The 22570-nt window shown below is 37.2% G+C and overlaps 1 protein-coding gene and 7 non-coding genes across 11 annotated transcripts; 6 read left to right on the forward strand and 2 right to left on the reverse strand.

The window, feature by feature from the left end:
- The first annotated feature begins 1445 nt into the window (after positions 1 to 1445).
- trnan-guu (transfer RNA asparagine (anticodon GUU)) lies at positions 1446 to 1519 on the forward strand. The gene has a single exon. It is a non-coding gene; the product is annotated as a tRNA-Asn (tRNA).
- A 736-nt stretch (positions 1520 to 2255) lies between these two features.
- On the forward strand, positions 2256 to 2329 carry trnan-guu (transfer RNA asparagine (anticodon GUU)). Its single transcript has one exon. It is a non-coding gene; the product is annotated as a tRNA-Asn (tRNA).
- A 350-nt stretch (positions 2330 to 2679) lies between these two features.
- On the forward strand, positions 2680 to 2753 carry trnan-guu (transfer RNA asparagine (anticodon GUU)). The gene has a single exon. It is a non-coding gene; the product is annotated as a tRNA-Asn (tRNA).
- Positions 2754 to 3531: 778 nt separating this feature from the next.
- On the forward strand, positions 3532 to 3605 carry trnan-guu (transfer RNA asparagine (anticodon GUU)). Its single transcript has one exon. It is a non-coding gene; the product is annotated as a tRNA-Asn (tRNA).
- A 776-nt stretch (positions 3606 to 4381) lies between these two features.
- Positions 4382 to 4455, forward strand: trnan-guu (transfer RNA asparagine (anticodon GUU)). Its single transcript has one exon. It is a non-coding gene; the product is annotated as a tRNA-Asn (tRNA).
- A 435-nt stretch (positions 4456 to 4890) lies between these two features.
- On the forward strand, positions 4891 to 4964 carry trnan-guu (transfer RNA asparagine (anticodon GUU)). Its single transcript has one exon. It is a non-coding gene; the product is annotated as a tRNA-Asn (tRNA).
- Positions 4965 to 6398: 1434 nt separating this feature from the next.
- On the reverse strand, positions 6399 to 13980 carry LOC147845228 (uncharacterized). Of its 4 annotated transcripts, XM_088650811.1 has the most exons (16): positions 12794 to 13980; positions 12569 to 12708; positions 11826 to 12190; positions 11521 to 11711; positions 11301 to 11442; positions 10218 to 10942; positions 9924 to 10120; positions 9735 to 9854; positions 9615 to 9662; positions 9422 to 9502; positions 9267 to 9344; positions 8743 to 8803; positions 8591 to 8641; positions 8471 to 8515; positions 8198 to 8262; positions 7520 to 8074 (listed from the first exon to the last, which is right to left on the reverse strand). In XM_088650811.1, exons 11-16 carry the CDS (start codon positions 9296 to 9298, stop codon positions 8050 to 8052), a joined length of 279 nt encoding a protein of 92 aa, XP_088506937.1. In that variant the 5' UTR covers positions 9299 to 9344; positions 9422 to 9502; positions 9615 to 9662; positions 9735 to 9854; positions 9924 to 10120; positions 10218 to 10942; positions 11301 to 11442; positions 11521 to 11711; positions 11826 to 12190; positions 12569 to 12708; positions 12794 to 13980; the 3' UTR covers positions 7520 to 8049. The 4 variants fall into 4 exon arrangements, 1 of the variants encoding a protein (XP_088506937.1); XR_015942691.1 differs by lacking the exons at positions 11301 to 11442; positions 11521 to 11711; positions 11826 to 12190; positions 12569 to 12708; positions 12794 to 13980 and adding exons at positions 6400 to 6504; positions 6588 to 6648; positions 6736 to 6824 and having other exon boundaries at positions 6916 to 8262; positions 8743 to 9344; positions 9924 to 10480; XR_015942689.1 differs by having other exon boundaries at positions 7520 to 8262; positions 8743 to 9502; positions 9735 to 10942; positions 12794 to 13531.
- A 7612-nt stretch (positions 13981 to 21592) lies between these two features.
- Positions 21593 to 21756, reverse strand: LOC137494472 (U1 spliceosomal RNA). The gene has a single exon (XR_015486866.1). It is a non-coding gene; the product is annotated as a U1 spliceosomal RNA (small nuclear RNA).
- Between the last annotated feature and the right edge of the window lie 814 nt (positions 21757 to 22570).

Raw genomic sequence — 22570 nt, forward strand, 5'->3', positions numbered from 1 at the left:
GGATGTAATGTTTTATTGATGAAGATGAAGAAACGGATGATAGCAGGTCTGCCAAAATTTTATGTTGAGGTCTTAGAATCATGAGGGGGATTTTTAGAAAATGTGTTGATTATACCAAAAGCAAGGGCACAGATTCTAGAACAACCACTTTTACTGAATTAAACAATTTTAAGTGAAGGAAATGTTTTATATTTTAAGGAATGATGGGACGGAGGATTAAGACAAGTTAAAGATGTATTATATGAAGTAATAAAAGGATTTGTACCATTAAAAGTAATTGTGGAGGATGGGTATAAAAGAGTTGTTAAAGCAAAATTACAAAGACAATGTCATGAGTTGAAAAAAGCAATACCAAAAGACTGCATTGTAATAATTGAAAAAAAAAAAAAAAGTTGGGCGATGAAGATGAATTACCAGAGACCTATTTTAAGAAGAAAAATGGAGAGATCAATGAGCTTATGTACAGTTAAGAGTTTTTACGCTATTTTTAGATAAAAGGCTTTTGTAAGACCTATAGCACTCAACTAATTAGCAAAATTTTTATTATTTATTGAGACATATTCGCATATTAATATAAATGAGTAAATAAATAAAATGAATAGTATAAATGAATAAAATGGGTATTAAACAAGATATAATGACCCAAAGGTTGGTGATTCAAGCCCACCCACTGACGAATTATGCACTTTGCTGCCTTGCAACTGCTAACATATTCACTGGGCATATATCCTGGGCCACATTCTGTCCAGCGTTACAAGATGAAATAAGGATTTAGTAGAACATTGTCACGGGTCGGGAAGGTATTACTGTAAACGGTGTCTAGCTCTTGAAACAGCTCAGCTAGCACAGTCGGTAGAGTATGAGACTCTCAATCTCAGGGTTGTGGGTTAGAGCCCCAAGTTGGGCGTTTCTGTTACTTTTCTCTCTTTCTCTCAGCAAACTTATATTAGGGTTCATATAGCAGACCTTTTGAGACAAAGTTCCCCGTTTTTACCACTGTAGGTGACCTTTCACTAAGTCGCTGTGGCTCAATCCGTTAGCGCGTTCGGCTGTTAACTGAAAGGTTGGTGGTTCAAGCCCACCCAGGTTCGAATTAGGCATTTTGCTGCCTTGCAACTGCTAACACGTGCACTGGACATAGATCCTGGGCCACATTCTGTCCAGCGTTACAAGATGAAATCAGGATTTAGCAGAAGATTGTCATGGGTAGGGAAGGTATTACTGTAAATGGTGTCTAGCTCTTGAAAAGGCTTCTCGTCAGTTCGGCTAGCTCAGTCGGTAAGGCATGAGACTCTTAATCTCAGGGTTGTGGGTTAGAGCCCCACTTTGGGCGTTTCTGTTACCTCTCTGTCTCTCTCTCTCAGCAAACTTACATTAGGGTTCATATAGCAGTCCTTTTGAGACAAAGTTCCGCGTTTCTACCACTGTAGGTGACCTTTCACTAAGTCTCTGTGGCGCAATCGGTTAGCGCGTTCGGCTGTTAACTGAAAGGTTGGTGGTTCAAGCCCACCCAGGGACGGATCAAGCATTTTGCTGCCTTGCAACTGCTAACACGTGCACTGGACATAGATCCTGGGCCACATTCTGTCCAGCGTTACAAGATGAAATCAGGATTTAGCAGAACATTGTCACGGGTAGGGAAGGTATTACTGTAAACGGTTTCTGGTTCCTAAAAGAGTTTCTCATCATCCCTGCTAGCTCAGTCGATAGAGCATGAGACTCTTAATCTCAGCGTCGTGGGTTAGAGCCCTACATTGGGCGTTTCTGTTACCTCTCTTTCTCTCAGCAAACTATCATTAGGGTTCATATAGCAGACCTTTTGAGACAAAGTTCCGGGTTTCTACCACTGTAGGTCACCTTTCACTAAGTCTCTGTGGTGCAATCGGTTAGCGCGTTCGGCTGTTAACTGAAAGGTTGGTGGTTGAAGCCCACCCAGGGACGAATTAGGCATTTTGCTGCCTTGCAACTGCTAACACGTGCACTGGACATAGATCCTGGGCCACATTCTGTCCAGCGTTACAAGATGAAATCAGGATTTAGCAGAACATTGTCACGGGTAGGGAAGGTATTACTGTAAACAGTGTTTAGCTCTTAAACGTACATCCCATCAGCCCGGCTAGCTCAGTCGGTAGAGCATGAGACTCTTAATGTCAGGGTCGTGGGTTCGAGCCCCACGTTGGGCATTTCTGTTACTTTTCTCTCTCTCTCTCCCAGCAAACTTACATTAGGGTTCAAGTAGCAGACTTTGAGACTAAGTCTCTGTGGCGCAATCGGTTAGCGCGTTCGGCTGTTAACTGAAAGGTTGGTGGTTCAAGCCCACCCAGGGACGAATTAGGCATTTTGCTGCCTTGCAACTGCTAACACGTGCACTGGACATAGATCCTGGGCCACATTCTGTCCAGCGTTACAAGATGAAATCAGGATTTAGCAGAACATTGTCATGGGTAGGGAAGGTATTACTGTAAACAGTGTTTAGCTCTTAAACGTACATCTCATCAGCCCGGCTAGCTCAGTCGGTAGAGCATGAGACTCTTAATGTCAGGGTCGTGGGTTCCAGCCCCACGTTGGGCATATCTGTTACTTTTCTCTCTCTCTCCCAGCAAACTTACATTAGGCTTCAAGTATCAGACTTTGAGACAAAGTTCCGCGTTTCTACCACTGTAGTTGACCTTTCACTAAGTCTCTGTGGCGCAATCGGTTAGCGCGTTCGGCTGTTAACTGAAAGGTTGGTGGTTCAAGCCCACCCAGGGACGAATTAGGCATTTTGCTGCCTTGCAACTGATAACACGTGCACTGGACATAGATCCTGGGCCACATTCTGTCCAGCGTTACAAGATGAAATCAGGATTTAGCAGAAGATTGTCATGGGTAAGGAAGGTATTACTGTTAACAGTGTCTAGTTCCTGTGGGGACTCCTCATCCGCCTGGCTAGCTCAGTCGGTAGAGCATGAGACTCTTAATCTCAGGTTCGTGGGTTCGAGCCCCACGTTGGTCGTTCCTGTTGCTTTTCTCTCTCTCTCCCAGCAAACTTACATAAGGTTTGATGTAGCAGACTTTAAGACAAAGTTCTGCGTTTCTACCACTGTAGGTGACTTGTCACTAACTCTCTGTGGCGCAATCGGTTAGCGCGTTTGGCTGTTTACTGAAAGGTTGGTGGTTCAAGCCCACCCAGGGACAAATCAGGCATTTTGCTGCCTTGCAACTGCTAACACGTGCACTGGACATAGATCCTGGGCCACATTCTGTCCAGCGTTACAAGATGAAATCAGGATTTAGCAGAATATTGTCACGGGTAGGGAAGGTATTACTGTAAACAGTGTTTAGCTCTTAAACGTACATCTCATCAGCCCGGCTAGCTCAGTCGGTAGAGCATGAGACACTTAATGTCAGGGTTGTGGGTTAGAGCCCCACGTTTGGCGTTTCTGTTACCTCTCTGTCTCTCTCTCTCAGCAAACTTACATTAGGGTTCATATAGCAGACCTTTTGAGACAAAGTTCCGCGTTTCTACCACTGTAGGTGACCTTTCACTAAGTCTCTGTGGCGCAATCGGTTAGCGCGTTCGGCTGTTAACTGAAAGGTTGGTGGTTCAAGCCCACCCAGGGACGGATCAAGCATTTTGCTGCCTTGCAACTGCTAACACGTGTACTGGACATAGATCCTGGGCCACATTCTGTCCAGCGTTACAAGATGAAATCAGGATTTAGCAGAAGATTTTTACGGGTAGGGAAGGTATTACTGTAAACGGTTTCTGGTTCCTAAAAGAGCTTCTCATCATCCCTGCTAGCTCAGTCGATAGAGCATGAGACTCTTAATCTCAGCGTCGTGGGTTAGAGCCCTACATTGGGCGTTTCTGTTACCTCTCTTTCTCTCAGCAAACTATCATTAGGGTTCATATAGCAGACCTTTTGAGACAAAGTTCCGCGTTTCTACCACTGTAGGTGACCTTTCACTAAGTCTCTGTGGCGCAATCGGTTAGCGCGTTCGGCTGTTAACTGAAAGGTTGGTGGTTGAAGCCCACCCAGGGACGAATTAGGCATTTTGCTGCCTTGCAACTGCTAACACGTGCACTGGACATAGATCCTGGGCCACATTCTGTCCAGCGTTACAAGATGAAATCAGGATTTAGCAGAACATTGTCACGGGTAGGGAAGGTATTACTGTAAACAGTGTTTAGCTCTTAAACGTACATCTCATCAGCCCGGCTAGCTCAGTCGGTAGAGCATGAGACGCTTAATGTCAAGGTTGTGGGTTAGAGCCCCACGTTGGGCGTTTCTGTTACCTCTCTGTCTCTCTCTCTCAGCAAACTTACATTAGGGTTCATATAGCAGACCTTTTGAGACAAAGTTCCGCGTTTCTACCACTGTAGGTGACCTTTCACTAAGTCTCTGTGGCGCAATCGGTTAGCGCGTTCGGCTGTTAACTGAAAGGTTGGTGGTTCAAGCCCACCCAGGGACGGATCAAGCATTTTGCTGCCTTGCAACTGCTAACACGTGCACTGGACATAGATCCTGGGCCACATTCTGTCCAGTGTTACAAGATGAAATCAGGATTTAGCAGAAGATTTTTACGGGTAGGGAAGGTATTACTGTAAACGGTTTCTGGTTCCTAAAAGAGCTTCTCATCATCCCTGCTAGCTCAGTCGATAGAGCATGAGACTCTTAATCTCAGCGTCGTGGGTTAGAGCCCTACATTGGGCGTTTCTGTTACCTCTCTTTCTCTCAGCAAACTATCATTAGGGTTCATATAGCAGACCTTTTGAGACAAAGTTCCGGGTTTCTACCACTGTAGGTCACCTTTCACCTTTCACCCAGCAAACTTACATAAGGTTTGATGTAGCAGACTTTGAGACAAAGTTACGCGTTTCTACCACTGTAGGTGACTTTTCACCAAGTCTCTGTGGCGCAATCGGTTAGCGCGTTCGGCTGTTAACTGAAAGGTTGGTGGTTCAAGCCCACCCAGGGACGAATTAGGCATTTTGCTGCCTTGCAACTGCTAACACGTGCACTGGACATAGATCCTGGGCCACATTCTGTCCAGCGTTACAAGATGAAATCAGGATTTAGCAGAATATTGTCACGGGTAGGGAAGGTATTACTGTTAACAGTGTCTAGTTCTAGTGGGGACTCCTCATCCGCCTGGCTAGCTCAGTCGGTAGAGCATGAGACACTTAATGTCAGGGTTGTGGGTTAGAGCCCCACGTTGGGCGTTTCTGTTACCTCTCTGTCTCTCTCTCTCAGCAAACTTACATTAGGGTTCATATAGCAGACCTTTTGAGACAAAGTTCCGCGTTTCTACCACTGTAGGTGACTTTTCACTAAGTCTCTGTGGCGCAATCGGTTAGCGTGTTCGGCTGTTAACTGAAAGGTTGGTGGTTCAAGCCCACCCAGGGACGGATCAAGCATTTTGCTGCCTTGCAACTGCTAACACGTGCACTGGACATAGATCCTGGGCCACATTCTGTCCAGCGTTACAAGATGAAATCAGGATTTAGCAGAACATTGTCACAGGTAGGGAAGGTATTACTGTTAACAGTGTCTAGTTCTAGCGGGGACTCCTCATCCGCCTGGCTAGCTCAGTCGGTAGCGCATGAGACTCTTAATGTCAGGGTCGTGGGTTCGAGCCCCACGTTGGGCATTTTTGTTACTTTTCTCTCTCTCAGCAAACTTACATTAGGGTTCATATAGCAGACCTTTTGAGACAAAGTTCCGCATTTCTACCACTGTAGGTGACTTTTCACTAAGTCTCTGTGGCACAATCGGTTAGCGCGTTCGGCGGTTAACTGAAAGGTTGGTGGTTCAAGCCCACCCAGGGACGGATCAATAATTTTGCTGCCTTGCAACTGCTAACACGTGCACTGGACAAAGATCCTGGGCCACATTCTGTCCAGCGTTACAAGATGAAATCAGGATTTAGTAGAACATTGTCATGGGTAGGGAAGGTATCACTGTTAACAGTGTCTAGACAAAGTTCCGCGTTTCTATCACTGTAGGTGACCATTCCCTAAGTCTCTGTGGCAACATTATGAAGCTGCAGGCCCCGAGACCCAACCACACGCTCAGACCTGCTCGCTCAGACCAGCACTTCCAGACCTATCGTTTTCTCAGACAGTGCCACCTGCTGTTGGAAAAATTGCCTAACCTGAATTCATTGATTTATAAATTACACTATTTTTCTACTGTAAAATATTGCACTATGATTGAATACATTATTATATAAAATATTAAACATACTAGATTATGATTTAATGCATTAAGTCTGTTGTATTTTAATTAACTGTATTTGTAAATAGATATTGTTCAGTTACTTAAATATTTTCAGTCATTTGTTTTTGTTGTTGTTGTTTTTTTTTAAATCATTAAGGATTTATCAAACTCTTTAGTATTGAGTTGAGGGAATGAACATTATCTTATTATTCACAGAATAAATGATAGTACTCCGAGTAATTTTCTAACACCAAACTTTATTTTTTTTATAAATTTTCATGAGGTCCTACAAGTCATCGAGCTGTAAAAAATGCAGAGAAAAATTGTGAAAAACAATACTTGGATTAATAATGTATTTATTACATATAAAACAAAATGCTTTACATTCCTGTTGGGGAGATTTTTCATTTCTCGAGCAATTCTTCTGTTAAATTCCTCAACTTAACTAAAAAAAAATAAATAAATGCTGTTGTCAGAAATTGTGTTTAATATAAAAACTTAACAGCTTTTGTACAAAAAAATGTAAACATACCTTGCGTGATAAATGGGGCCCTGGAGGAAGACATCTTCAGCCTCCTGCCAAGACAAGCCTTGTAACTCGGAAATGCCATAAGTTATGGCCTGTACAAACATACAGATAAACCAATTAATAAAATAAAACACACACTGCAGAACATAAGCATGCTCATGTACATACATGTTTTGTGATTACCTCTGGGAGGAGACATCCACAAATGAACTCCACCTCATCATTGAAGGTCAGCTGTGTTTTGGTTTTATTAAGAATTCCTCTGATGTAGTCACAAATGATTGACCGGGACTGCTCATTCTCAATGTAGACAGGCACTTGAGAACGGGGTTTTAGTGGAAACCAATTTGACCTTTTCCCACCGAGTATATCCTTTGGGCCATAGAAGGAAATTATATTTCATATGTAAATGCACAAGAAATTAATTATATTTGGCAAATAATAGTTAAATTGTCACTTGACTATATTTAAGTCAACCATACTCAGAGTCTAGAGGAGTAATTTAAAGTGGAACCATCTATACCACCAAATGCTGCTCTGGTGATTTTGATGTGATAATCAAGTCCACTAATCTTTTGTCATTCCTTTCCCGATCTTGAACTGCTTGGACATGTGCCGGAAGATTGGATGTGGTTTTTCTTTTCACCCTAAAAAGGGGCAGAATCTTTCCATCCAAGACACTTCTTGCCTCCTCAGTCCAGAAAGCAAATCTGTGCCCATAGCTTTTAATAACAAGACAAGACAAAATCCATAATTACTGTGTAACGAGGAGACTGACACGGAGGGATCCATTATGCAGTATTTATTAATCACAACTTCACTCAAACACACAATATGCACCGGAGTGCACACACACATCCACAGTAGTAGTATGGGTATCAAGACTGATGATGAACAGACAAAGAGTGAGTTACCAGGCATGAGTGGAAGGGAGTGAGCGAGAACCAGGATCCGTTATGCAGGCTTGGGTCAAGGGCAGGCAGCAAGGATCAGAGTCCGTGTAACAGGCGTGGTTCGTGGGCAGGCAGAGAGAGAGTCAGAGTCCGTATAACAAGCGTGGGTCGTGGGCAGGCAGAAGGCGAAGCAAAGTAAGAGACAGGCTGGAGTCGTGCACAGGAGATCAGGCTGGAGATAATGCTCAGAAATGCTGGCCGGGGCTAAACAAGACTTCGCCTTGAACGAGTGTTTGAGTGCGGCTTATAAGAGGTACGTGGGTCATTAGCCAGATTCCAATCAGGTGTATGCGCAATCAGTGTAGATGGATTACGTAATGCTAAAAGTCCGGAGATGGTGGCCTCTGCTGGCCAGCGAGGGGAGTTACTGGGACCGAGTCGGTGACATACTGGTCACCGGTAAAAGAGATTTTAAGTATGTTTTGTTATTCATGTTACAAGTTGTTGTATTGACACAATATAAATTTTTAATTTTACAGATTTACAAGAAAAATAAATAAATACTGACATACCCATCAATTTGAAATTGTTCCATGAGTAGAAGGCACCACCACTGACGGATGATAGGTATATCCATCTGAAAGAAAGACTGTTTAGTCTGACAGTTAACCAACATGTTTTTGTTAATACATGACGTTGGGTGTGGTTGCAATAACCATGCCCCTTTTTTTAAAAGATATGTTGCTTAGAAGAAAGCAAGATAATATACACTAAAATAGTTACATTTTAGCTATGATTAAAAAAAGCACCAACAAAATAAAGTTACATAAATAATAAAATAATACCTCCTGGAGTTGAAACCCAATGCCACACACCATTGAGAGGGTGTACTGAAAAGAGAGAAGCCACAGTCATTTACAATGTTTACAAAATCTTTAAATCAATTAACTCAATTTATATCTTACCATGAGTACAAAAACACCACAATCATTCCCTCTTGTCTGACGTGGCAAAGCCTAAAATAGCCAAAGCAAATCAATTTTATTTTAGAATAATGTACAAAAAATGTAATTGTTGTAAAAGCCAAATAATAATTTTTTTTAAGTTGATTCCTCACTGGAAAATCATATCCAGTCTTTTCAGACCATGTCCCATGATCCACTCGGTAAGCAATTTTCCTGTAAACAAAACATAGTAGTAATACTAACAATTACAGCTCACCTCAACTCTAGAACACCATGCATAAAAAAGGCTAGATGAACATAGCCAGAAGTTTAAGAAACGGCTATAGTAACGTAGCCAAAAGTGGCAGAACTATAATACACGGTTAGGAAATAAAGAGAAATGGCTATAGGAACGTAGCCATATATCACATAAAGGCTGAAACGTCTTAGTTTATTGATAGACCTAAAAATTGCCCTGTATTCCTCATCTCCAAATCCTGATTCCTGCTCTGTGTACAGAGAGTCTAAAAACACCATCTCTCTTCGAAGCGGCATCATTATCTACAATGTTAAAGGTGTAAAAATATTTCATTTGAACATTATTGCTTCTTCCAAGATTTTTCAGTGTTTTATTTTAGAAACACACACATTGCAATACCAATTAATGTATGCACTAGACATTTCAATATTTTCTTACACAGACAACAAAGTGGTCTGGTCCATTGGCATTTGTCCATGCTGGAAAGGCTAACAGGTCTTTCAAGTCTGCATCTTCCTAGAATTGATCAGGACAGTTATGTTGTTTAATTTAGTTTGTACTTCTCACACAGTAAATACAGTACATACACGCACCGGTAGTCCAGTAACAATGTTGTTAGGAGTTTCTTTCCACACAGGGACAACATAAAAGTCCTCAATGTATATGTCCTTGCCCTACATGAATAAAAAGAAACTGTTGACAATGACATGAACATTTTCACACAGTTTAGAATATTTGGATCAAGTTAAAACAATCCATATAAATATTATGTTTTATAGTACATACAATTTGTCGAGCCATTTCACAAATAAGCTTCATGCAGGTGTTTCCAATCTGCAATAAATACTTTGATAAGTCCATGTTTTTAATAAAAAAAAAGTTATAATAAAAAAACAGACTGCTTACATGGGAGTCCATGTCCCTCAACAATCCAAGGCTCCAAAATTCTTCTCGAATAAGGCACACTTGCCCCTCCTTCACAATTATTTCACTGCCAGGGCGATTTCGGTCCAGCACATAATCAAGCTGTAATAATAATAACAATAAATATGTGTGTGTGTGTGTGTGCGTTTGTATGTAATGGTAATTGTTCACCAGTTTCTCTTGTAATGGATGCCAGTCCCTCTCCCAAGGCTTAGTAGGTTCCAAAAAATTCAGAAGAGTGGTAGGTTCACAAGCTGTTTTTTCTTTAATTGGTACTGATGACAGAGGAGATGTGACTGATGTTATGCCTGGTGATGCAGCGGTCGTTTGTAAAGTCACAATATTTTCTGTCAGTGCTGTCAGTGGTCCTTAGAGTACATTAAAGCATCAAAATTAGAAAATAACACATAATAATTAGTGAACAGAAACTTGACACTGAGCAACTGGAAAGAACAGTCAAATTACCAAGTGACATGTCCATGCATTTCTCTGTGGAGGATGGATTTTCTATAAATGCAAATATACACATAAGTACAGTTATGGATATAGTGATGTATTTGTTACAAAGTAAGGGAAACATTACCTAACACAACCGGGCTGTGGTCATTCATGTTGATGTTTGTGTTGAATTCCTTTTTTATGTCATGAAGACGTTTCTCGTTTTTTCTGACATTGTAATGGTGGATGATGTTTCGCATGAGGAAAACATGTGTGGATGGCATTTAGCTTTGAAAAAAGCTTTTCTGCAGCCTGACTGTTAACTTTGCCAGCTAGTTGAGGCACAAGACGAAGCTTCCTCAGTGAATCACGAGGATCTTTTGTGTTGTCTTCATGAAAGCGGTCATACAGAACTTAGTGTTCTGCAGAACCAGTTATTGGATGACCATCTGGATCTGGACTTTGCTTTTTTGCAGTGAGCCATAGCAGAGTTACTTGTAATTTTCCTGATTTTGCTTTTGCAATATTTTCAGTGGTTGGTTCGAGTAACCTTCCCTCGAAAGGTGTGAAAGTTATGAGTTTCCTCAAATTTGTGTGGGTGGACAGTCCACGGGCAAAGTCATAAATAACAACAATAGGCAGATGCTTCCAAGACAGAAGCATATCTGCAAAATCCCGTGGACTTTCTGCTCACAGATTACATTTTATACTGTAAACTATGCCACAAGGACACATGATGACAGCCCAACCTCCTGGAACAGACAAAAAAGATAAGCAAATAGTTAAGAAAACATAATCAAATCCCATTAATGACATTGGGACTTAAATGACCATAGGTTATGATGGAGGGCAGTGGCATTAACCTTAACAAAGTATACTTTTAAAAAATTTAAAGATGCAGTGCCTCAGAGATGTAAATACACTCCCCTACACGGAAAGCAACAATACACCCTGGTGTCAGACAAGGCCACCTCCAACACCCCCCAGAGCTGTACACCACCAGTCACTCCCCAATCAGTGCCAAGCAGAAAACAGGACCCATTATGTCTATGTGACTTTGTACATTTCTGATTTATTTGTAATATTTTAATGTGCGACATTGAGGTTTACCTGAAGCAGCCCAAATCTTTTCAAAAACCTTGTCATAGGCCTCCCTTGACCTCATCTCCTCCGAAAGTCGCAGGAGTAGATCTGTGCGAGAGCCTTTGGCATCTAAACCACACTCTTGACACAGTCCTCTTATCACTCCCACCTATCACATAAAACACACATGTTAAATGAAATGCCAACACTGACAAATAATACATATAATTAGCATTAAATATTTTACTTTCTGTTTTGAAAGTTCGTCCTTTAAGCGATCTTCAGAGACAGTTATTTCGGTTCGTTCTGCAGTTTTTGCTTTGTGCACTTTCACAAATTCAGTGTTGAGAACAACATTCGCTATGCGAGTCTTACTCCCGATCCAGGGTGCCCAAAAGTTGTAACTAGGTGTAACACAAAATGGATTGTTTTTTTGACCTTTAGGACAAACAAACATGTTAGTACATCAGTGAATTTAGATTGTACTTCTAAAAACACTTATGAAATTAAATAATGATGACATGCCATTCCTGATATAATACATTTCCTTACTTGAAAAAAATCCTTGAGCAATTCGTTCTTCTGTCAGTGCCTTCCAAAACATATCTAAATCCACCTCTCCATTAAAATCTTGTGGAGGCTGTGAAAGATCACTCACTAAAGAAAATAAATACATACTATAAACTTACTAATAGATTTACTAATAAGACTTACCTCTCTGCAGTAAAAAGGAAAGATACAGGTGACATGAAAGACACAGATGGATGGTCACCACAGGAGACACATGAATACTTGTATTCATGGTCAGTTAGGGCCTCAAAATGCAGATAGCCGTGGAGAAGAGTAACTGCTGAGGGGAACTGTACACCTGTAGTTATCTCTAAGTACTCCACTACTCTGCTGACTGCTGTATGCACCTATGATAAAGAAATCACAGTTAATCAGTACTTATCTAGGCAAGGCAAGGCAAGTTTATTTATATAGCACATTTCATACACAATGGTAATTCAAAGTGCTTTACATAAACAAGAATAAAAGAGACAAGTATAAGAAAATAAAAACAAAGAATAAAAATGATTTAAAAAACAGTTAAAAACAGAAAACATAATAGTGTGAACTGTCGGACGTAGCACAGTGCTCATTCAGTAAAGGCACAGCTAAACAGATGTGTTTTAAGTCTTGATTTGAATGTGCCTAATGTTGCCTAACATAAAATCAACACTATGAAGAAATCCTATTGTTGTAAAAAATAATATATTGTATAACATATATTATATGTATTGTATAACGATTACCTGCAACAGGTTTTTTATGGTGAGGCAGAGAGAGAGTTCAAGGAGGACATGGTCATTGAAGTTATGCAAACCATTAGCCCACTCTTGGTAACGGTACACCATTCCACAGAAAGGAAAGAATTTGTAGTAGGTTGAAATATCTGCAGATACAGAATGTAAAATAAATGGTTTAGTATCTTTTTCAAAATTAAAATAAAATAAAATATGTAAGTAACAATTATCCACCTTGGACAATTCCTGTAGTTGTAAGAATTTTCGCTTTACGTGTAATGCAGACAGGATCACTGAGCAATGTGCGGTCTGAGCAGTGGTAGCACATTGTCTCATCAGGGATTAGGTGTTTTGGAAATTCCTTATAGTCTGAAGAAATCCTCAAATGACTTGGAATAGTAGATGGTAGCTTTTTATTCATTAAGATGTATTCTACCATGCTCTTTACTTTAGCAATGTCCTTTGGAGGGTAATTCTCACTTTCATCACTTTCCTCCATCGCTGCTGCCTGAAATTCTTCAGCGCTTTCAGTGCTCCGAACTTTTCGGAAGAGTTCAGGGTGAATTTGAAAGAGGTGCAATTTTGCTATGTATTTATGGGTACATGATCTCTGGGTTTTTGCACAGGGGCAGTGCCATGAATTCTTCTTGGTGTCATATGATACCATGACTCTGCCCAGTCTACTATAATATAATATATTAGGCTCGTAGACCGGTATGAACCTTTTTGTTGGTGGGACTCCAATCTTGGATTCAACTGACAGTGGTGCATTTTCTTCTTGGGCTAGTTTTTGACGATTTACACACTGTTTTATTTGGTCCTGCCCAAACCACTTGCTTTTAACAATTTCTTTTAAACTTTCTTCTGTGAGTGAAGGTGAGGTTAAAATGTTTTGCAGTATGAAACTGACCGGAGGTGAACACATTGGTATGACAGCAGTCCACTTCTCCAAGCCAACTCCATATTAGTCTGGCACTCATTTAATTCACATAAAATACGATGTGGTTCCCCCCATATTTTTATTTGCACATGGAGTGAAGTAGAAGCTCCATGAAAACTTTTGTGGACCATATAGACTCCATTCTGAGGGTCTATGCACTCACTGTCAAGATGAGATGAGGAAGGGATGTCCATCATTTTTGGGGTGTGTTTATGTTCTATATGTCTTTTTAAATTTTTATAGTGGCATATCAAATCACATTTGGGACATTGCTTTAGTTGCTTTGGTTTTTTCCGACAATTTTTTTTAAGGGCCTAGAAATGCCAGAAGTGGTGGGCAGAGCCATGTCAGTGGATAGAGGCACATGTGTGGCGGGCAGAGCCGTGGCAGTGGAGAGAGGCACATGTGTGGCGGGCAGAGCCGTGTCAATGGAGAGAGGCACATGTGTGGCAGGCAGAGCCGTGTCAATGGAGAGAGGCACATGTGTGGCAGGCAGAGCCGTGTCAATGGAGAGAGGCACATGTGTGGCAGGCAGAGCCGTGTCAATGGAGAGAGGCACATGTGTGGCGGGCAGAGCCGTGGCAGTGGAGAGAGGCACATGTGTGGCGGGCAGAGATGTGGCAAAAGTTGTGATGGCTTTAGTATGAGGGGTTGGTGGTTGTTGTTTTTGTTTGCAGAGTCCTAAATGTTTAACAAAATCAGGTTTTCTTAAAATGGTTGATTTGCAGAAGAGGCAGTGATAATGTGGCTGACTTCTGCAGAGGCGTCCACATCTGTGTATTGTAAATTCTGAAAAAAAAGCAGTATAAGATTGCACTTTAAGTTTTCTTACAATTTTTCACTATAATAAGATGTACATTTTCAAATATTTCCTTCATGCTGGACTGATCTATTAAAATGTGCCTGCAGATGTGATTGCACTTTTTTCAATCGTGTTGGTTGGAAAACCGAGATATCACAAAATGGACAATGAAAATATGTGCAGCATTTGGTGCACTGTACAGGTACTGGCAGAGACCCCCCTTTTTGAATTGTAATATCCATCTAGGAAAAACATACACAAGTCACAAGCAAATTATATTTGTTTTAACCTAAGAGAGCTTACATTGTAAATGTTATGCAGATTAATTGATATTTTGATTTCCAGAGATCTTATTTACAATTGTTAAACTGTTATTGTGTTACTGTTATTGTCTGTACCACTTTCAGATAGATAATACAGTAATACGTTCAGTAGACCTACATAGCACTTTAAAGTAAAAATGTTAAAATAAAATGTATTGTGTATATAAAGCAATTATTAATTGTAACATTAAAGTTTTTTATTTTGCCAGAAATCATTGCTAGAAACGTGTCCCAGAATGGTACAATAACAGAAAATAAGAGCACGCTGTAAATATCATAAAATAATGCTATCTTTTGACTAATTCAAATCAAACACTGAAATATTGTTTGTTAGTGTAATAAGATGTCACATTGATTTATGCCATAAAACCTGCTAATTTCAAGAATCGCTTTAATAAAATGAATAACCTTACTCACGTGTCCGATGTTGCTACTTCCTAGAAAGTGCTGCTCTGAGCGTGGGTCTCGATACCTGCCGCTTCACCCAACCCAACAGCAGGTGGCACTGTCTGAGAAAATGATAGGTATGGAAGTGCTGGTCTGAGCGTGCAGGTCTGAGCGTGCGGTTGGGTATCCGGGCCTGCAGCTTCACCCTACCCCCAAATGTGGGAACCTCGACTGCATAATTTCTGGTAGTGGGGGACTGCGTTCGCGCTCTCCCCTGAGCACAGTGGTTCAAGACAGAGTTCAGGCGGTAGCGTCGGGCCCGGCTGGAGCGGTGCTTCCCTCTCTTCCTCGTCCTTTGCTAAGCCACTTTTGCGCAAGTAGAGCTGCGCGCGTCTGTGGAAGGCCTGCCCACCCGTCGCTAGAGGAGTCTGTTCTGACGCCGAAAACTACTCGAAAGGTCCCCCCTCAAAGCAGTTTGACCAGGTGAAGGAACACGCAAAGAGAGCCCCCGGTGGCTTTTGTCCGCCAAACGAGTGTGCCCTGTGGAATGTCAGAATTTTATTTGCTGGCCTGCCGCTGTTACTGACGGAACGAATGCAGACCGTGTGAAAGGTCATCATTTTATCTGCCATTAAGTAAGCGAACGCTTCTGCTCGGATCAGAGGTAACTTTATTTCAAGAACTGCAATCTTTTGCAAACGTCTGTGGCGTTTTGGGCAGAGGGACGGTTCTAAACCAATCTGAACCAGAGGCAATTTCGCAGCCAGCCGTCGGTGGTTTGCCGTCTCAGGAATGTAAGGTGCTTGCAGCGGAAGGTTGTTTCGTTAGCGCTTCCGCTTTCGTTAGTGAAGTTCTTTTGCGGAACGTTTGTAGATCCCGTCGTGTTCTTCAAGCTATGTCGTTTGAGCACTGTGCTGATAGGCTGACGTAAGAAAACAGGACACAAAATATACAAGGCAAGAGTGCAAAGCACGGAGCTCTAGGCAAAGGCGGTCCGAACCGCAGCAAAGCAGGAGATCGACATGTCCAAATAGACCAAATCAGAAACTAAGCAGAGAAAAACGGCATCTGTAGAGAAAGAAAACAGATGGAGGAAAAGAAAGAAAGAACAGGAGGATCCCCTCCCCTCCCCCCATAGAGGGTCTGTTATGCCCAGATCGAGTGCGTCCAGTGGAATCCATGTGTTGGCAGCCCCAACTGATGACAAAACACAAAGCAAGCATCTGGAGGAAGCTCAAACTCTTCATGCGTTGCCACAGTTACTAGCGAGTGGTTTTTCTAAATTTGTTTGAAAATCACAAAAAATGAAATTTTTTTGAAAAATCGCAGAAATCATAAAAAATGAAATTTATTCGAAAAATCACAACAAATGAAAATTATTTGAAAAATCACAAAAAATGAACATTTTTTGAAAAATCGCAGAAATCACAAAAAATGAAATTTTTTTGAAAAATCACAAAAAATGAATATTTTTAGAAAAATCGCAGAAATCACAAAAAATGAAATTTATTTGAAAAATCACAAAAAAATGACAATTTTTTGAAAAATCGCAGAAATCATAAAAAATGAAATTTATTCGAAAAATCACAAAAAATGAAAATTATTTGAAAAATCACAAAAAATAAAATTTTTTTTAAAAATCGCAAAAAATGAAAATCTTTTGAAAAATCACAAAAAATGAAAAATCACAAAAAATGAAATTTTTTTGAAAAATCACAAAAAATGAAAATATTTTGAAAAATCACAAAAAATGAAATTTATTTGAAAAATCACATAAAATGATTTTTTTTGAAAAATCACAAAAAATGAAAATTTTTTGAAAAATCACAAAAAATGAAATTTTTTTGAAAAATCGCAGAAATCACAAAAAATGAAATTTATTCGAAAAATCACAAAAAAATGAAAATTATTTGAAAAATCACAAAAATGAAAATTTTTTGAAAAATCACAAAAATGAAAATTTTTTGAAAAATCACAAAAAATGAACATTTTTTTGAAAAATCACAAAAAATGAATTTTTTTGAAAAATCAAAAAAATGAAAACCTTTTGAAAAATCACAAAAAATGAAAATTTTTCGAAAAATCGTAAAAAATGAAAATTTTTTGAAAAATCGCAAAAATGAAATTTTTTTTAAAAATCGCAAAAAATGAAAATCTTTTGAAAAATCACAAAAAATGAAAAATCACAAAAAATGAAATTTATTCGAAAAATCACAAAAAAATGAAAATTATTTGAAAAATCACAAAAAATGAACATTTTTTGAAAAATCACAAAAAATGAAAATTTTTTTGAAAAATTACAAAAAATTTAAATTTTTTGAAAAATCACAAAAAATGAAATTTTTTTGAAAAATCGCAGAAATCACAAAAAATGAATTTTTTTTGAAAAATCACAAAAAATGAAAATTTTTGGAAAAATCACAAAAAATTAAAATTTTTTGAAAAATCACAAAAAATGAAATTTTTTTGAAAAATCGCAGAAATCACAAAAAATGAAATTTTTTTGAAAAATCACAAAAAATGAAAAATTTTTGAAAAATCACAAAAAATGAAATTTTTCTGAAAAATCACAAAAAATGAAAATATTTTGAAAAATCACAAAAAAATGAAATTTATTTGAAAAATCACATAAAATCATTTTTTTTTGAAAAATCACAAAAAATGAAAATTTTTTGAAAAATCACAAAAAAATGAAAATTATTTGAAAAATCACAAAAATGAACATTTTTTGAAAAATCACAAAAAATGAACATTTTTTGAAAAATCACAAAAAATGATTTTTTTTGAAAAATTACAAAAAATGAAATTTATTTGAAAAATCACAAAAAATGAAATTTTTTTGAAAAATCGCAGAAATCACACAAAAATGAAATTTATTCGAAAAATCACAAAACAATGAAAATTATTTGAAAAATCACAAAAATGAAAATTTTTTGAAAAATCACAAAAAATGAACATTTTTTGAAAAATCACAAAAAATGAACTTTTTTGAAAAATCACAAAAAATGAAATTTATTTGAAAAATCACAAAAAATGAAAATTTTTTGAAAAATCGCAAAAATGAAATTTATTTGAAAATCACCAAAAATGAATTTTTTTTGAAAAATCGCAGAAATCATAAAAAATGAAATTTATTCGAAAAATCACAAAAAATGAAAATTATTTGAAAAATCACAAAAAATGAAAATTTTTTGAAAAATCGCAGAAATCACAAAAAATGAAATTTTTTTGAAAAATCACAAAAAATAAATATTTTTTGAAAAATCGCAGAAATCACAAAAAATGAAATTTATTTGAAAAATCACAAAAAAATGACAATTTTTAAAAAAAAAATCGCAGAAATCACAAAAAATGAAATTTTTTTGAAAAATCACAAAAAATGAAAAATTTTTAAAAAATCACAAAAAATGAAATTTTTTTTAAAAATCGCAAAAAATGAAAATCTTTTGAAAAATCACAAAAAATGAAATTTTTTTGAAAAATCACAAAAAATGAAAATATTTTGAAAAATCACAAAAAATGATATTTTTTTGAAAAATCGCAAAAAATGAAATTTTTTTGAAAAATCACAAAAAATGAAAATTTTTGAAAAATCGCAAAAAATCGCACAAAATGACATTTTTTTGAAAAATCGCAAAATATCACAAAAAATGAACATTTTTTGAAAAATCACAAAAAATTAAATTTTTTTGAAAAATCGCAAAAAAAATATTTTTTTGAAAAATCACAAAAAATGAAAATTTTTGGAAAAATCGCAAAAAAATTAAATTTTCTTGAAAAATCGCAAAAAAATGAAAATTTTTGAAAATTTTTTATTTTTTGCGATTTTTCATAAAAATTTAATTTTTTGTGATTTTTCAAAAAAAATAGATTTTTGTGATTTTTTTGATTTTTCAAAAAATTTTAATTTTTTGTGATCTTGTGAAATTCATTTTGTTATTTTTCAAAAAAAAATTCATTTTGTTATTTTTCAAAAAATTTTCTTTTTTTGTGATTTTTCAAAAAAATTTCATTTTTTGTGATTTTTAAAAAAAAATCGATTTTTTGTTATTTTTCAAAAGAATTTCATTTTTTATGATTTTTCAAAAATTTTTCATTTTTTGTTATTTTTCAAAAAATGTGCATTTTTGGTGATTTTTCAAAAAAATTGCATTTTTTGTTATTTTTCAAAAAATGTGCATTTTTGGTGATTTTTCAAAAAAATTGCATTTTTTGTTATTTTTCAGAAAATTTTCATTTTTTGTGATTTTTCCAAAATTGTTTATTTTTTGTGATTTTTCAAAAAATGTTCATTTTTGTGATTTTTCAAAAAATTTTCATTTTTTGTTATTTTAAAAAAAATTCATTTAGTTATTTTTCAAAAAATTTTCTTTTTTGTGATTTTTCAAAAAAATTTCATTTTTTGTGATTTTTTTTTTTAAAAATCGATTTTTTTGTTATTTTTCAAAAGAATTTCATTTTTTATGATTTTTCAAAAAAATTTTAATTTTTTGTTATTTTTCAAAAAATGTGCATTTTTGGTGATTTTTCAAAAAATTTGCATTTTTTGTTATTTTTCAAAAAATTTGCATCATTTGTTATTTTTCAAAAAATTTCATTTTTTTTTTATTTTTCAAAAAATTTGCATTGTTTGTTATTTTTCAAAAAATTTGCATTGTTTGTTTTTTTTTTCAAAAAATTTGCATTATTTGTTATTTTTCAAAAAAATTGCATTTTTTGTTATTTTTTTAAAAATTAGCATTTTTTGTTATTTTTCAAAAAAAATTCTTTTATTGTTATTTTTCAAAAAAATTCGATTTTTTGTTATTTTTCAAAAAAATTTCATTTTTTGTTATTTTTCAGAAAATTTCATTTTTGGTGAGTTTTCAAAAAATTTGCATTGTTTGTTAATTTTTCAAAAAATTTGCATTATTTGTTTTTTTCAAAAAAAATTGCATTATTTGTTATTTTTCAAAAAAATTTCATTTTTTGTTATTTTTCAAAAAATTTCGATTTTTTGTTATTTTTCAAAAAAATTTCATTTTTGTTGATTTTTCCAAAAATGTTAATTTTTTTTTTAAATTTGCATTATTTGTTATTTTTCAAAAAATTTGCATTATTTGTTATTTTTCAAAAATTTTTCATTTTTTGTTATTTTTCAAAAAATTTACATTATTTGTTATTTTTCAAAAAATTTGCATTATTTGTTATTTTTCAAAAAATTTGCATTATTTGTTATTTTTCAAAAAATTGCATTTTTTGTTATTTTTCTAAAAATTTGCATTTTTTTGTTATTTTTCAAAAAAATTTCATTTTTTGTTATTTTTCAAAAAATTTCGATTTTTTGTTATTTTTCAAAAAAATTTCATTTTTTGTTATTTTTCAAAAAAATTTCATTTTTGTTGATTTTTCAAAAAAATTTTCATTTTTTGTGATTTTTCAAAAATTTTTAATTTTTGTTATTTTTCAAAAAATTCAGCCGTCAGCCGTCGTTTTCTATCGGCCGTACTCCAGGACGGTGATGCCCAGCCGCCGAGCATGGGGAATGGGCCAGCAACCCCTGTCTCCTGATGGCGCTGTACTTGCAGCAGACGTGCCTGTGCTTGCAAACCACTCGCTAGTAACTGTGGCATCGCATGAAGAGTTTGAGCTTCCTCCAGATGCTTGCTTTGTGTTTTGTCATCAGTTGGGCTGCCAACACATGGATTCCACTGGACGCACTCGATCTGGGGATAACAGACCCTCTATGAGGGGAGGGGATCCTCCTGTTCTTTCTTTCTTTTCCTCCATCTGTTTTCTTTCTCTACAGATGCTGTTTTTCTCTGCTTAGTTTCTGATTTGGTCTATTTGGACATGTCGACCTCCTGCTTTGCTGCGGTTCGGAGCGCCTTTGCCTAGAGCTCCGTGCTTTGCACTCTTGCCTTGTATATTTTGTGTCCTGTTTTCTTACGTCAGCCTATCAGCACAGTGCTCAAACGACATAGCTTGAAGAAGACGACGGGATCTACAAACGTTTCGCAAAAGAACTTCACTGACGAAAGCGGAAGCGCTAACAAAACAACCTCCCGCCGCAAGCACCTTACATTCCTGGGACGGGAAACCACCGACGGCTGGCTGCGGAATTGCCTCTGGTTCAGATTGGTTTAGAACCGTCCCTCTGCCCAAAACGCCACAGACGCCTGAAAAAGATTGCAGTTCTTGAAACAAAGTTACCTCTGATCCGAGCAGAAGGGTTCGCTTACTTAATGGCAGATAAAATGATGAGCTTTCACACGGTCTGCATTCGTTCCGTCAGCAACAGCGGCAGGCCGGTAAAAATAAAATTCTGACATTCCACGGGGCACACTCGCTTGGCGGACAAAAGCCACCGGGGGCTCTCTTTGCGTGTTCCTTCACCTGGTCAAACCGCTTTGAGGGGGGACCTTTCGAGTAGTTTTCGGCGTCAGAACAGACTCTTCTAGCGACGGGTGGGCAGGCCTTCCACAGGCACGCGCGGCTCTACTGGAGCAAAAGAGGCTTGGCAAAGGACGAGGAAGAGAGGGAAGCGCCGCGCCAGCCGGGTCCGACGCTACCGCCTGAACTCTGTCTTGAACCACTGTGCTCAGGGGAGAGCGCGAACACAGTCCCCCACTACCAGAAAATATGCAGTCGAGATTCCCACATTTGGGGAATTCGCAGTGGTCAGCGTGGCCGGAGTGCAATGGCCAAGCCTCGCCCTGGGTGAACAACCTTCTTGATCATGGTATCTACCCTGCCAGGTAAGTATGAGTTGCTGGGCGGCGCAAATGGCAGCCGCCGTTTTCTATCGGCCGTACTCCAGGGCGGTGATGCCCAGCCACCGAGCATGGGGAATGGGCCAGCAACCCCTGTCTCCTGACGGCTATATGGGGCGTCTGCAGACATGGATCCAGGCAGTTTTACGACCAAGGCAGTTTTACGCCCCACAGCGTTACGCCCCTGTTGTTCCTAATGCATTCAGTAGGGGGGGATGAAAGATACATGACCACATAATACATTTGAAGTCAACGCTCTCAGATTATTAAATGTCCTGTTAATAAGTATATATAATTTTAATTAGATTACGCTAAATATGAACGCTAGATTAATTTATTATGAAGTGAGTTATAAACTCACTATAAAATATGCAGAATTGATACACTCACTAAATAATTCCAGATTTGCAAAAGCTCTATTGCAAATTAATTTAGATTCATTTAATAAAAAAAAAATTTAAAACACATGTTGTTGGATACTGTAATGGTTAATTGTAGCCTAGCTATACGTTTTCATATAGAGATATGCATCTGTTGTATTGTTTATAGATAAATTTGCATTTTGAAAATACCAAAATGATAACCAAACAATACAGTGTAATATGGAGTAATGATGTGCTTTGATAAGAATGCAGAGGTATTGTTACAATAAATATGATGAAAAAAATAAGGGATAAACAATATGACTGCATGTGCAATGCAAACTTCATTAGTAATATATAAAATGTACTGTATAGCTAGGCTATATGAACAAAAATGAGTAGACCATTTATAATTGTGAGTTTCTATATGCATTTATGGATATAT

This window comes from Danio rerio, chromosome 4, assembly GCF_052040795.2.
Source record: "Danio rerio strain M-AB ecotype USA chromosome 4, GRCz13ab, whole genome shotgun sequence".
Taxonomy (NCBI): domain Eukaryota; kingdom Metazoa; phylum Chordata; class Actinopteri; order Cypriniformes; family Danionidae; genus Danio; species Danio rerio.

Bases quoted from the DNA above. Each gene is read 5' to 3' on its own strand.
- LOC147845228 (XM_088650811.1), bottom strand. From the start codon at position 9,298: ATGCCAATGGACCAGACCACTTTGTTGTCTGT. The intron at 8,804-9,266 runs GTAAGAAAATAT...TTTTGTTTACAG, and splicing joins CAGACCACTTTGTTGTCTGT to GAAAATTGCTTACCGAGTGG. The intron at 8,075-8,197 runs GTATGTCAGTAT...ACCGGTGACCAG, and splicing joins GAACAATTTCAAATTGATGG to TATGTCACCGACTCGGTCCC.